This window comes from Carica papaya, chromosome 6 (genome assembly GCF_054855325.1).
Source record: "Carica papaya isolate Zhongbai chromosome 6, ASM5485532v1, whole genome shotgun sequence".
Taxonomy (NCBI): Eukaryota; Viridiplantae; Streptophyta; class Magnoliopsida; order Brassicales; family Caricaceae; genus Carica; species Carica papaya.
In genome coordinates this window covers 7480608-7496196 of record NC_142314.1, presented here as the reverse complement: position 1 = coordinate 7496196, position 15589 = coordinate 7480608, and the positions used below count along the sequence as shown (strand labels likewise).

The window sequence follows — 15589 nt, the reverse complement described above, 5'->3', positions numbered from 1 at the left end:
GGGCTTCGAAAATGTTTTAAAGCAGGCCTTCAGTCCAAGCAGAGCCGGTCTCAGTCCTTGAGACATCAATCTGTTTTTTCAAATTTCAAATTAGACATTGTTCCCAGGAGTTTTATTAGTTTTTCAATGTTCAAAATAGCATTGTAATTACAGAAACGACTAAATCTTTCCTGGGTGGAAAAGATAATCATCTGTTGAATTTTCGATGGTAAAATTAGGCACTTAAAGTATTTTAAATGAATGATCTCAAGCTTGACAAACAATCTAAACCAATATTTCTTGGTATTACAAGGGATTAACTAATTTGTATTACAACAGAATTCACTAATTTATTATAAACATGTAGTTTGAGTGGTTCTAACTGGCAACTTGCTGTAAGGGAGGCCAAGCAACCTCATCATCGTTTGTGTAGCCATGAATGATAAAATCCGTACAATTCTTTCGACAACCATGGTTATATGGATTCCGAAACCGCCCATCTGGGCCACGAAGGTAGCCATATCGAATAGCATTTGCTAATTCATTAGTAGTGATATTTCGAGCTATCTGCAGTGTAGAAAAAGAGCACCATTTGTTAAATCACTAAAGAATAACAAATTCCAAATCCAGCAATACGTGTCCAAGGAACAATATTATGCTTCTCTTCATTGCAAACATTAAATACCAAGTGATGATGCAAGGTTGTTAAGTTTGTTTATAGTAATTGGGTCCTCATAAACTAATAAAAATTTATCTAATCCACTCAAGGAAACAAGATATCATAGAGGCAAACTATATTCACCATATCAATGAAGTCCGTCAGAGGAGAAAGAAACAACCCATCTTCAATCCAACACCAAATACACAGAATAACATCTATACAGCCCAACTACCAGCCTTAGTAACATCAGATTCAAATTGCAGCGGGGAACATAAGCAAATAAATAAAATCCCAGCCAGTTACCTGTGATGCCTGTGCTGCGGTCAAAGTCGTAGCAGCAATCAAAATAATCATGTCAAAAACCAGAAACACGACAACTCCAGGATGTCCCACCACAACATGCTGAATCCATGCTTCTTTAGGCATTGCTGGTATTCCAGTCCAAATCCCTGTCATGGAGACAAAACTGTTCTATTCATGAAAAAAAAGGGCAAAACACAATGTACACATCATTGAAGACCCAAATGATCTAAAGATAAAAAAGGGGACAAGAAAACAACAGTCTTCATAGGCATACTTTGAACTGCAATTACAGCACCAAGGACCGATGTCAAAGTCCCCAAGCAGCAAAATATGAAGAAGTCACGTTTGTTCCTCTGCAAAATATATTATATTACTTAATTAAGTTTGGTAGAAAAGAAAGATAAGGAGCAAAAAATTTTTAAAATTTTACTAAATATCACAACCTTATTTATACAAGTTTTCTAAAATGGAAAAGAAAATAAATAAGTAATTGCATAGGGTGTATTTTACCCTTATATCTTTTCATTTAGTTTACCCTTTTTTTAATACTCCCCTCTCAAGTTGGAGAACAGATGTTGTCTATTCCTACTTACTAGTAAGAATTTTGAATACTGGATTGCTCAAGTCTTTAGTCAACATACTTGTCAGTTAAAAATTTTTAGGCATATACGGGTTATATATTAAGACATTGTCAAGTTTTTTTCCCTATCGATCTTGATATGTTTAATCCAATTATATTGCACCGGATAGTGTAATGTTTATGACTGATTCATGGTCATAATATAGGTTCATGAGACTTTTCTACTTGATTCTTAGATCCCCTAGAATTCTTGTTAACCATAACAGTTCACATATCTCTTGTGTCATCGCCTGTAAGAAAGGTAAAGTATCATTTGGTAAATCTTTTGTCTATAACCAATCTTGCATAATTCGCATATGTATAGGCTTCTAGGAGCAGCCTATCATTCTTTCTAAACATAATTCCATTTTTAAGTGACCTTTTTAGGTAATAGAGTACTATGCAAACTGCTTGTAATACATTTTTTTCATGTTGTGCATGAATTGACCTAAAAAATACTAACTACATAAGCAATTTTAGCTCTTCTTGAATAGATAAATCAATTTTTCAACTAATCTTTAATACATTTACTTATCTACTAGTGCATCTTCTTTTGTTACTCCTAATTTATGATTTGGATAAATAGGAATACTAGCTGGTTTACATATTAACTTGTCAATATTTCTCAATAGATCATAAGTATATTTTTGTTGAGAAATAAATATATTAGATTTTGAGCAGGCTTCAATCACAAGAAAATATTTCAACTTAACTAGTTTCTTGATTTCAAATTCTTAATCTAAGGCTTTGATACCATACTAAGAATGGTTTAATATGTATTTTGTTGATTACAACCCTATATATACAGGTTTTGTACAATGGAAAAGAATAGATAATTATTACAATTAACACCTTATTGTGTATTTTTTACTTATACCCTTTAATTTAATTTATTATTTCTTTAACAAAAACCACTCTAGCAGCGGTACAAATTACTTTTTCTGTTTAGATCAATTATGGTATAGGGAACAGAGACAAGAAACGTAGGACCGTCTATAGAGGTGGGCGGCTGACATTTAAGCCACACACTTTTTACTTTCTCTGCAGAAGCTTACTTGAATAACAAATGCAAAAAGACATAAGAACTATAATAGAAAAACCAGCAACAAACTAAAAGAACCTCAGTTCTTAAGACTGAAACCAGATTTATCTACACATTTGTTCTTCAGCATTATTGGGTCCTAATTATTTAAAAAAAGGATTATTGGGTCCTAAAAAGACACACCATTTCTTACATTTCCAATAGCACCATTTTGATAAACTCCTTTTAGCAACCAATAAACATTTACGTGGACAAGCCAAAGACAATGATTAATTTCTTAAAAGCATAAAATTTTGGCTTAATAAAGACTCACTTCTGTTTGAAGTTTTTCCACATGACTGATTACATGTTCAGGGATCATTTACCTGCATAACTCCCAGTGGTTTGCACCATTTATTTAAAGTGCTAGCTGCTAAACTGTCAAATATGGTGAACAAATTAGCTTAAGATGCTTGATGCCAATGCCACTCATTTTTGTCCTCCGAACTTCTTCAACTCCAAGTAAATTTCTTTAAGAAAATATGTTAAATATTTTAGAAGTCCTAACAGAGCTAACTCTAGGAAGATTTGTTTCCTAGATTGTAGAAGAAGATTTCTCTCATAAGTTGTAGGAGGTGATTTTGTTTCCTAGATTGTAAAAGCTGGATAACCAGGATCTGGATTTGATCCTAGGATCCCATAAGATTGTAAATCTCTTTCTTTCCTGGAAGGCTCAATAAAATAGGATTCTTCCCTAAATTGCCGGGTCACAACTCTTGTAATCCTCTACTGTATGTATGTAATCTGGCAACTTAATGAAATCAAGCTATAGAATTATCAAATAACAAATATATTAGAGAATTTTTGCTATGTTGACCTTGAGCATTAACGCCATAACACGCCAAATGACATCCACCACAAATAGTGATTTAGCAATTGTATTTGCTACATTTCTAATTTCAGGCACCAATAGAACTATCCCAAAGATGAGATTAATAGGAACTCCTATTTCTCACCTTCCCCACACAGTTAGATATCCAAGGGCAGTGATGGTCAAATTGTTCCACGCAGTGCTTGCATACGGGACAATGCTTAGAACGAACAGGCCTAATTATCTGAAAAAAAAAAAGACTTAAACAAAACTAGAAGATTTTACTTCAAGCAAGATCAGAACTGATGCAGACATTAGAAAAGCTTATTATATTTCCTAACTTCATTGTCTTTTATGAAAAGGAAATTATATTGAGTAAACCTTGCAGGTTGGGCAAAGTTGGGACCAACTTCCCGTCCATATAGAAGAATTGTTCAGATCAATATTCAATAAAGGATCCTGCCAAATTTTAAAAATACCAGTAGTCAAATAAATCTGATAGCATAAAAGAATTGACAGCCATAATTTTCTCTTCATCCCAAGGGAAAATAAATTTTCCGTTCATTTTTCTTTTCTGTTACTTGCTCTACATATATAATTGCATATTATTCACCACTTGCATACTATTCATCATTCTATACACCAAAAATGTTATAACTTATGCAGATCTTGACATACGATGCTCATGTTGATTTGGGTTTGACTTGCCTGCACTTAGGTCAAGGTCGTAAATGCTTAAGTGCACAACATTCACAAATTGCATCTTTCCAAAACAGAGATTCTCAAATGTATGCGCCAGGTCAAGGCATCACAGTGTTTTTAATCTCCTGCTCATCACTTTTAGATAACATGGTTCCATAGAATAGCATTCAGAAAATGTCATTGCTCATATAAATCAACTAAAACAGAATAACTGAATACCTCTGCAGCTTCATTGTCACCCAGTTCTCCAGACCTTTTAATGTATCCTGGATCCTTACTGCAGAAAATTGTAATAGATCTTTAAGAAAGTAACTTAGAAGTGAAAAATATATGTAAATAATTAAAAAAAAAAGTAAAATAGAAATCTAAAGATAAATTTGCAAAAACATATAATTAGATGTCAGGAACAAGGTATTCAAACTCAGACTGAATATAACAGAGAGCAAGAAAGAAGAGACAATAAGGACTCAATATATTTAAGTATCCACATGGATGCCCAACTTTTCCTGAAAAAGACAGATACTCCATGGTGGAACTTACTAAAGTCAACTTTTTTAAGAAAAAAATCTTTCAGTGTGATTATGTCAATAATTAAATCAAGAAACATTTGCAGCTACGCATCTTCCCTCCCTCAAAATCATGCATTAAGTGATCAGAAAAAATATACTTAAAATGCATTAGTTTAGTTTAATGTGACATAACAAAAGACATGAATACATGAGGGCTCAATTTAAAAGCATCATTAATAACGATTCTACCATGTCCAAATACCTCTTTAGAAACCTAAAATTATTGGAACTGTGACAATACAGTGTATACCAACCAAATGAAACATGAACGATAAGCTGGTTATATACGACATCTAAAGCAACAAAATATATATGAAAATCAAAATGAAAATAGATCAATCACCTCATAAATTGTGACACAATATTAAAAAAAACCAGTAATCAATTAGCCATTCTGACCTTAAATCAAGCCCACTGCTCAATTATTTATCCAACCTCCTTTCGTTATCTCTTTCAAACAATCCTCTCACTATCAAAAAAACGTGCATTATACAGAACTATAGCCATCATAACCACTAACAACCATGTAAGTACAAGTTTTCTGCACGGCCTTCTTTTTAAAGAAGATAAATACTGTGTTTTCCAAAAGATAGCAAAGTTCAACGAAGACCCATTCCATATGATAAACTAGAGTTTATAGAAACTCCTGGAATTCATCTCCCATAGATACACTGGTTCCACCATTTTCTTTGGCTGAAGGTAGGGGATGTATCTAGCTAATTTTCTTGGATTTTTGTTCACTTGCCCTCCATGGACTGTTCTCATGTTATTTTATTCCCCAACGTCTTCCTTTGCTAACGCTCCCAAATTTCTTGGAACTTCTATTTCTTCATAAACAACATCTTGCTCGAATATTTACATCTTTGAACTGAAAACAGCTTTAGACTCCGGTATTTAGAATCCTCAGGTATTTTCACTTGCAAATCTATCTTTCTGTTATAGATTCACAATCCTTCAACCAAAAACATGGTTTTTGATAATATGTTCTGGAAGATGAAAGCTCCACAAAAGATTAATGCCTTTGTTGGACTGAAGTGCCTGTTAAGATTTATCCTAATAGTTTATAAGCTTGTAGATCACATAGGTCCACATCCCTCGTTTGTGTTACATGTTTCCGGTGTTTGGATATTATAGTTATCTGTTTGTATACTGGTGTTGCTTGGAACCTCTAAAACAAGTTTTGCTGCATGTTTGGAGGCTTCTATTTCTACCCATCTGCGAGAATGGGGAAAGTGAGGAGCAACAAGGTATTGCAGAGAAGTGCATTATTTGCTGGTATCTGGTGCCTATGGCTGGAATGAAATGCCAAATTTTTCAGTAGAGACCTCAGCCTAGGCACGGTATTCTGGGAAAGAACAGTTTTCATATATATTCCCGGGGGTCCTTTGCCTATCATGTAAAGAGATTGGAATGAAATTTTGTACTGGAATCTTGTTCCCTTATTCTCTTTCTTTTGTTTCATTTCTGTTACTTTTTTCTTTGTGCACATGAGAACAATACCTCATCCTACATTTTTGTAAACATTTACAACAAACAGGGGATGTGGCCCTATGTGGTATATGAGCTTATAAATCCTGCAGATAACCCTTATAAGCACTGCAGTTCGTACAAAGTCTTTAACCTTTTCGGGGGCTTTATCTCCCAGAATATATGATTGAAAACCATGTTTTCGGTAGAAGAATTATGAGTCAAGAAAAGAAAGCTAGATTTGCAAGTGAAAATACCTTCAGACTCTAAACACCAAAGTCTACATCTGGATCTAGTTCAAGGATGTAAATAATAAGGCAAGGCAAGGTTTGCGGGGGCAAGATAATATAATAACATGAATTGGGGTATATAATAGCATGAGAGAACAGTCTATGAGAGCAAGAAAATAAAAAGGATAGAAGATGTGTGTCCAACCAAGGGTCTTCCCAAGGTCGTCCAATTCAGAGGTCCTTCCCCAGGGATTCAGATCATTCCACTGGGGAGCAACCACAGAACCTTTCTTTATTTGAGTGGTCCCCGGAGTACTTCCAAAGCACTGGCTCAATGGCAATGCTTGATGCACTTAGACTTGGCATTGGCTCAAGTATTTCTTATATACTGGCCTACAAGAAGCAGTCAACAGTAAATCTAACATAGTCTTTCAGCAGGAACTCCTTAAGTTCTAAACCCAAAAGGTACTGTCTTATGTGTCCCATATCAGACTGACCGAACAGCTGGATCAAAAATCTCGGAACCTTGAAAAAAACGGTTCTTTCACTGTCAAATTATATTACCGGCAGCTGAGTAATGGGGTGGATAGGAATCTTTCTGATTTTCCATTCAAACAGATTTGGAAGATAAAAACTCCATCAAGAATGGCGTTTTTTACATGGGAAGCATGCAAGGGAAGCATTTTGACAACGGATATGCTGATGACAAGGGGTAGAGGCATGGTTAATCGCTGTTTCATGTGTAAAATGAGTGCAGAAACGTGCAATCACCTGTTATTGTGGTGTCCGATGGTGTACAGTTTATGGAACATGATATATGAACTTTTGGGGATAAATTGGGTCGTGGCAGGCTCTGTGAGAGATGAAATTTACTCACCTATCCCTTATCCCTCTATCGATCTTTTGGATGATGTGGAAGGAAAGAAATGCAAGAGCATTCGATGGAATTGAAAAAAAAAATGATAACATTAAGTATAGATGGTTTCATACTTTTAGATATATGTTATTAGGTCACTTAGAAGGTTTAGATGATTTTGAGATCATCATTAATCACTTGATTGAAATGTAAATGCATTGTACATGGGAGGTACCCATTGGTATCGATGTTTACAATTTATACTACACTTTTATTTCAAAAAAAAAGTTCTAAACCCAATGCCAAGTGATTGGCTAAACTTTGCCCCTGCTAAATAAGGCATAGATATATAATATGTGAGCTTATTCTAGGTATCAAAGGATAAAGTTGGTAAGTACAGCAGCTAGTGTTGTTCCAACAAGAGACTTAATTTCTAATTCTAGAATGTAAAAAGTTCAGCACACCAAAGAGAGGAGACAAAGGACCAATGCAATTAAGACTGAAGGGAGAGAAGGAGATGGATAGCCCTGCATGATAGAAATAGATGAATAAGTTGACATTAGAATCTTCTAAGTGTATTTCGTATAAGATCTTTTTATCCTCTATCTCAAAAGACTTTCTTTTTTCCCCATGCTAGAATAAGTTTTAAGAACTCCAGAAGCCAAGGATTTGATTTAAGAAAGCTCTACATATTATCACATCCCTTCAATCCTTGGATTCAATATTCAGGTCTTCCTTGCTCTTACGACTTGAGGCAGACGAATGTCAAGAATCATCCATAGAGCTTGTGGTATGATATGAATCATCTGTTTGAAAGGGAGGTGTCAACTGGAAATTCATAAAAGAAGAAAGATCATAGTTCGAAAAACAAAGAATATTTTGATTTGGGGGACCACTCTAACCCCTTCTTTCTTTCCAATACATCCTTCCTTTCTTTAAAAAGAAAAAAACTAAATGGTTTACTTTTGAAAATATATATAATTCCCGGAAGCTATCCCTAGTTGAAAGGAGTGCAACTAGTAAACCATTAATATACAGAATTGAACCATTTATTTCCAACTGTTTCCTTCCCCTCAGTTCTATCGTAACTGTCTGTCCACAAGGTCCACCACAAAATAATAAGAATCATATAACTAACTAAATATTTCTTTCAAACAATAGCAATAACTTAGCATAGTCACAAGGCAACAGATATTTTACCTGCTACACCTATAGAACATTACCAGTGAACTACCAGCCAGAGAGACTGTGATCCATCCCCAGAGTCCAACAGCAGCTGTCACTTTTGTAAGATCAGGAGCTTCCAACAAGCAACAAATAGTCAGTAATGACCAAAGATGATATTATGTAAACCAACTACTGAACAATTTTAAATAACCTAACTATTTCACCTGCAATAATTGAGTTGATGAAGAGGATCATAAGAAAGACAATAACAGAAAATAAGATTGGAGCGTAGCCTATATCTCCCATCCCCCCAGCGCAAATCTTGTGCACCCAGTTATTGCTATGAGCTCGTTGTGCATTAGACTGAACAATGTCCAAACAATAAACAATTCAACACCTCCCAATAAATAGCTAACAGAAAAAGATGCAGCTAAAAACTTCATAAAGAAGCAGACGAGAGTATTCTAACAGCTGAATGGCAAATTGACAATTGCAACCTATAGACCAAGCCCCAAACACCCCGACCCCACACACAAAGGTCCAAACCATCCAACAAAAGTAAAACTTCATAAGATTGTCAAACAGAGAAAAAAACGAACATGCTGGAACTAGAACTAGATCCTTCTTAATGTCCAATTGAACAAGTCTCTATTAATATCACTATACACAGGCAACATCATACAAAACCACGTACAAGGAGAAGGGCGATTTGCCGATGACCTTTATCAGACGCAAGTTGGATAGGAGTAAATCCAGCTTTATCTTTCATCATTAGTTCCTGCTTTGTCCCTGTGTGTACAAGCACAGTGCAAGCCTCTGAATTTCCTCTAAGAGCAGCCCAGTGCAAAGGAGTACAACCTAATAGCCAAAGATTTGTTGTTATATGAAAAACTTCAGAAAAGTGCACCAAGAGGGTGCCAACCCATTGATATTTAAGAAATCAACTTCAGGTACACGACTATCAAACAAAGTACCAAAGATCGACAGAAATGTTACTTTCAGAAATTCATTACAACAAAGGCATATGCCAGAATAATTTAATCATTCCCTCAAATCCAACATTCCAATCGTACTGAACTGGCCCTGAATTCACAGGACTAAATTACAAAACATGTTGTTGGTTTTCATTCCAGCATTTCCAAATAATGTTCTATCTTTTCCCTCTGATTCCAGCCACGGAAGACCAAGAAACCATCTCCACCATGCTGAAACTAATTAAAACTAAACTACATACAATACATCTAACAGGGAATTAAACAAGTGAATGAAGGCATCTATCTTTATCTGAAAACATTGCAAATTTATTTGCAATGTTTCTTAGAGATAAGTTATTGGGTAACAAGTCACATACTAACCCCCATAACATAGTGACTAGATAAAACTGGTAACAGATCTGGGGACGCCTATTATACAGACCCAATTATAATTCTTCAGCTTTCATATAGGTGGATAGCTTTGCTTCAATATAAAAAACACTCATAATCAAGAAACTTCACACCAGGATGACTATTTTTTGTAGATGGTTAAAATTTGATAGATTAAGAAAGCACAAGAAAACTAGGAGGACACTAAGCCCTTCTTGGTACCTTCTTTATCTTGCCTGCTTTGGCATGCATTTCTAAATAGAAGTAATCTGATTGTATCTGCAAATCCCTTGTATGCAGCCCTGGTAGACAGAAGGGTTAGAATAAACTTTCCACTAAAGTAGGTTACAACTAGAATGTTTTGTGTCCTCATGACATACAAATACTATTCCACTAGACATCATAATTCAAGTGCTATTAATCATAAATAAAAATAACGGAAGTACTGAAAAGTAAAATGATAAAGTAAACTATGGCTATAATATACATCAGAATCATTCCCTTCTTGGAATGCATATCATGCAAAACTTTTACTTCGCCAAGTGATATGACAACCAAAGACAATAAGGCAAAAAAACAACTCCCCAACCTTTGGAAAATCTTTTACACACTTTTGGTATAAGAAGGTTGCTCCCAATTTTTCAGCCACGTGTTGAACTATTACTTGAAAAATAAAACATAGGAAAAGGAATATAGACTAACAAGTTACATGGATGAGAGGGATAACTTTCCATTTAGCGAAACATACATCAAATAAGTAAGGAAACAGAAAGAACTACGGTTAAAACAAAGCTTTCAACTAGGGAAAAGCGGCCAATTGGGATGAAAAACAAGTATATTTGGCTCTAAATCAAAAACATTAAGGGATAGATAAGCATATGGTAGAGAAGCAGATATATATGGACACAAGGGATAATTTTTCATTTAGCTAAAAATATATTCTACAGTTAGGGAAGCAGAAAGAACTGGGATTAACATAAAACTTTCAACTAGCACTAAGTGGTGGATGAAAAACAAGTATATTTGGTTCTAAATCACATATACTTGATTTTTTAAAAAAAAAATAGAGTAGTATCAAGGGTGCTGCACAAGAACAAAGCTATATATACTTAATCAAAGACCTAAAGCCTCGGGTAGCATCAAATGCTCTTTCATACCTCTCATTGTTGAATCGTCAGAAATGTCCAGACGAGCTATTGGTCTTCATGACCTCCTAGAAGCACTTATGCTTGAGCAAGACAGTACCCAACTCAAAGCCCAAGACACTAATTAAATTAATCCAATTTTACAGACAAATGAAATCAATGGATGCTATTTAAGAAATTTTAGACTGACCTATACACCTCCTGTGAAAAAAACAATGCATAAACTGTGCAACCAAACAGCAATACCAATGTCCTCTAAAATTGAGATAATCAATAGATATCATTCTAAGTTCCATTTTACATTAAACCTTCAATATGTACAATTTTTACATGAGCAAACATCTCTCACATGTGTCTAATTGCCACAACAGACACAAATATCTTTTATGTATAAACTAAAATTTCCTATATCCTTTTGTCATAGTGAAAACAAGCATCTATAAACTCAAAACGACAACATACCAATGAAGTGGACTCCTCCCTTCATTATCAGGAGCATCATAGTCAGCATGATACTTCGCAACAATGTGATTTAAGAAAGTTGTTTGTCCATATTGAGCAGCAACATGAACCGGCTGCAGTAAATACAGATAAGACTAAGAAATTCACTAGAGAAAGACAATTTATCACAAAATGCATCGAAATGACAAAAAAAAGGGATTTTTACATGAAATCAGAAAACACAAAGAACTTCATGAAATATCAAGCAAAAAGTTAGTTCCTTGTTCTGCACAGTTAATATGCCTTGTATTCTTCCAGGCAATATCATTGAATAAATGTGGAGGCTGCTGAATTGATGACATCAAGACAAAGAATACTAGCGAATCCAGAATTTGGTGTTGTTGTTGTTGATTTAATATTTTCATCCTGGTTATCTGATAATTATATCAAGATATACATCAATTAGAGGAACATCTCAAGTTCCAAGTTAACGATGCTTGCTAAAGTTGGTGCTGATCCTATTTATTAATTTGTAACTTCAAGACCCATAAACAGAAACCTTCCATTTTACCAAATTATAAATAGGAACTAACAAACATTACTGCAATTAAAAATGCTGCAAAATCACTCAAAAAAACCCTCTTATTTGTCCTTGGTGCAGCAATATATGATATAAGCAGAAACTTTCCTCATCAAATAGCCTTAACCTTAGAACAATGCATGGCAAAGCAATCATATAAGTCTCATATTGCAACTAAATGAGCTCCATGATTTTTTACGGAAAAAACTGGACCATATATGCTGATATTATATTCTAAAAATGAAAATCTTGTTGACAAAAACTTGTCTTCATCCAATTTTTACAACAAATTCAAAAGAATTGAGGAAAATAATATATATATATTTCATATATGAAGTCAAATTCAACCAAAAAGCTTAAGGCAAGGCTCTGAATTTCTCCCAAAATAAAGAACAATAGAGTTTTTGAAAACAAATATAAATTTTTAAGTTCAGAAATTCACATCATGAGAACTCTCTTTTTTTTAGATAGATTTTATTGTCAATTATCAAATTATTCATGGTAGTTCTCATCAACTTTGTGAAAAGAGAGAAGGTGCATTATCGATCACATACCTCAAAGAAAAAAGAGAGAGAGAAAAGAAACACACAAACGTCCCACTAACAGGAATAAAGTGCACCTAAACCTAGTTACTGAAACTACTAGCTTATGACTCTACTGCAAGTATAGCCACCCATCTCAGGATAATGCACCACGATTTCATGTTGAGATTCCATTTTGGAACTAGTAGTTCAAGGATTTATGAAAAAATATGTTTTTCCCTTTCATGACCATATGAATCAAACTTAAACAGTTATTTGTTACATTCTTAAATAAAAAATAGTAATAAATGCACCCGATCTCTAGCATTATGAGAGTAAAACATCTTCTCAAAAAGTCTCCTGTTTAAACTACAACCCTCAAGAGTACAAGCAACTAAATCTAGAAACATATCAGAAAAGACACTTAACCAACCTTCGTGAAAGCAAATAACATATGAAGAGCTGTCAATGAAAAAAAAAACGTAATTTGCAGTAATACTTAATAATAGATACTTATTTATTTACTAATGACAAATTGCCCAAGAAAACCTGTAAAAGACTCAAAACCAAATCACTGCAAGTTAGATTATCAGGTCAATTTCAACCACCGTGATTCATTTCAAGCCTAATTAAGCAAATAATGAGAAAATTATTCTTATTTGTTAAGCTGGCAATAACCATGAAGAAAGACACACTGCTCTTAATATAAACTTGATTGACAAATGAGTGGTTCAAACTGAGGAGAAAAACAAAATAGGGTTGCTCAGTTAAAGTAGCAGTCAATATAATAGTAGGAGTGACAAGGGTTGATAAAAAGTGTAAAACTGATATAGTGTATGTATACTTTAGCATGTTAATAAGAGACAACAAGCAGATACGGAAAGATAGTAATCAACAGCTTTGCAAATTGTATTCCAATAAAAATGCACACTTGACTTCAAATTTAAATGCTCATTTACAAAAAAACCTTTAAATTTAAATGCCCATCAAGAAACAAATAACAAATATCAGAGTTTCCTTTGAAGGATGAGCAATTGAGATCATTAAGAAAAAAGTCAATAAATAATAACCATCTCAATTCCTTAAACTAATTTTAGGATAAGAAGCAAAATCAAATCATGCAAATGGATGTCCCTCGGCTAAAATATTTCTTCTTTGCAAAGAATCACAAGCAACGGCTATCATTGATTGCAGGAATATAAATAGCCATAGCCATATATTATCTCAATTCTCCACTTTGCAAAAGGGTAAAGGACAAAACAAGCAACTATACCCGGTATCCATTTGCATCAGTTGCCTCAACTCGAGCTCCATTCTGCAAAAGCACGTCCGCTACAGCGACCGAACCTTTAACTGCTGCCCAATGTAAAGCCGTCTGCTGCATGTTGTCCACCGCATTGACCTTCCCCCCGTGCTTCAACATCCCAAACACCAAATCCGTAACCGTCAAGAATACGTACAATCAATGATGGATTGCACCAATTAAACCAACTAAGCTAACGGCAATCAAAAGCGGCAAAAAATCAAGAAACGCGTGCCAAAGAAATGGTTGACGATACCTCAATGATATACTGTGCGATATCAGCGAAATTGTTAAGAGCGGCCCATTGAAGAGCGTAGTAACCATTGTTATCGGGTGTAGACAGAGATGCACCATTTTCCTCGACAAATTTCCTCAATTTCTCAAGGTCCCCGTAAGCAGAAGCAGAGTAAACATCGATCACGAGCAATTCGCTTGGGTTCTGTTGCGCCTTTGAGTCCGACGATACTACTTCAATCTCTGAAGAACCCATTGAATTACTATGTACAATAAATAGTTCAGAGAAACTGGGGCTCTAATTCGAAGTCAGGGTTTAGGGTTTATATTTAACAAATTAGAATTGCAGGAGCTTCTTTGACCATCGGGATGAGCTGTTATTCTTCCTCCCCCATCGTTTTCCACTTTTTCTTTTCCTTCTAAAATTTTCTAAACGAATATCATTCACAGTTTGAACTGGATTATATTATCTAAAAAATAATAAAAATTATTAGTCATGTACTGACATAATTTGCTATCTAATATTTTTTTTTAAAAGGCAAAATTATTGTTTTAGATTTGGATTAACTCTAATAGTTTAAAATTGACGACACGTTTGTAAATAGATTAATTTCTTATGTAATTAATCATACTAATTTTTATTTATATACAGATTTTATAATTAGAGAATGTAAAATAATAAAATAGTAAATCATATATTATACTGTTTTCTGTTTTTTTTTTTTAGTTCACTTAATTGAATAAAATTATAATATAGTAATTAATCAGCATCAACCAAATAATGTAATAATAATTCATCAAAATTTCATTAAATTTGATTTTATTATATTATAGATTGAAAAAAAAAATTACAATAAATTATAATACAAGCAAATAATCTTACAATAACTCGTTAAAATTTTAATTTTTATAATATCCTATGTTAAAATAAATTTGTAATAAGTTTATGAATTACTTTAGTGCAGTGTTTTAATTATATAAGTTACACTTATATATTAGTAAATATTTTTATTAATATACAGTGAAAAAATTATAGATAACTTTAATTAATAAAATCACATTATATTTAAATTTTATATTATCATTTTAGTTAATTGTTAATGTGGTGTAGAAAAAAAAACATATAAAATATTTGAAAATAATACTTAAATTTAAATTGTTAATAATTATAGAATAACACGTTATGCTGAACTGACACATTCAATCATAATAAAGTAGTGTAAAATTAAAATTTCAGATAAATAATTTTTAGCAATAAAATTTTCCAATATGGTACTTAATTTATTTGTTACATCTTTTATTTAAAATCTAATTAAATTGTCACGTGGTCTTATTGATCTTACCTACGACATCCCAAGCTGGATAGCAATAGTGAAAGGAAGGGCAAAAAAATTAAATAAAACCAACTGCCACGCTCTAGATTCAATTCACGTGCATCCAATTTAATATAAATATTATAAATTAAATTAAATTCTTCATTTTTTTTAATAATAATGTAGAATTAAATTCCTAACTATGTACCTTGGTCGTAGATTAAAATAAAAAATTTAATATTG

At 33.5% G+C, this 15589-nt stretch overlaps 1 protein-coding gene across 3 annotated transcripts; it reads right to left on the bottom strand.

Moving 5' to 3' along the window:
- Positions 1-192: 192 nt before the first annotated feature.
- Positions 193-14471, bottom strand: LOC110819060 (Ankyrin repeat family protein with DHHC zinc finger domain-containing protein). Of its 3 annotated transcripts, XM_088206626.1 has the most exons (13): positions 14056-14469; positions 13770-13910; positions 11417-11529; positions 10032-10111; positions 9140-9303; positions 8670-8808; positions 8479-8578; positions 4376-4433; positions 3836-3913; positions 3600-3698; positions 1218-1296; positions 944-1089; positions 193-546 (listed from the first exon to the last, which is right to left on the bottom strand). In XM_088206626.1, exons 1-13 carry the CDS (start codon positions 14287-14289, stop codon positions 358-360), a joined length of 1620 nt encoding a protein of 539 aa, XP_088062752.1. In that variant the 5' UTR covers positions 14290-14469; the 3' UTR covers positions 193-357. The 3 variants fall into 3 exon arrangements, with proteins under 3 accessions (XP_088062752.1, XP_088062753.1, XP_088062754.1); XM_088206628.1 differs by lacking the exon at positions 193-546 and having other exon boundaries at positions 966-1106; positions 14056-14471; XM_088206627.1 differs by lacking the exons at positions 3600-3698; positions 3836-3913 and having other exon boundaries at positions 14056-14470.
- Positions 14472-15589: the final 1118 nt, after the last annotated feature.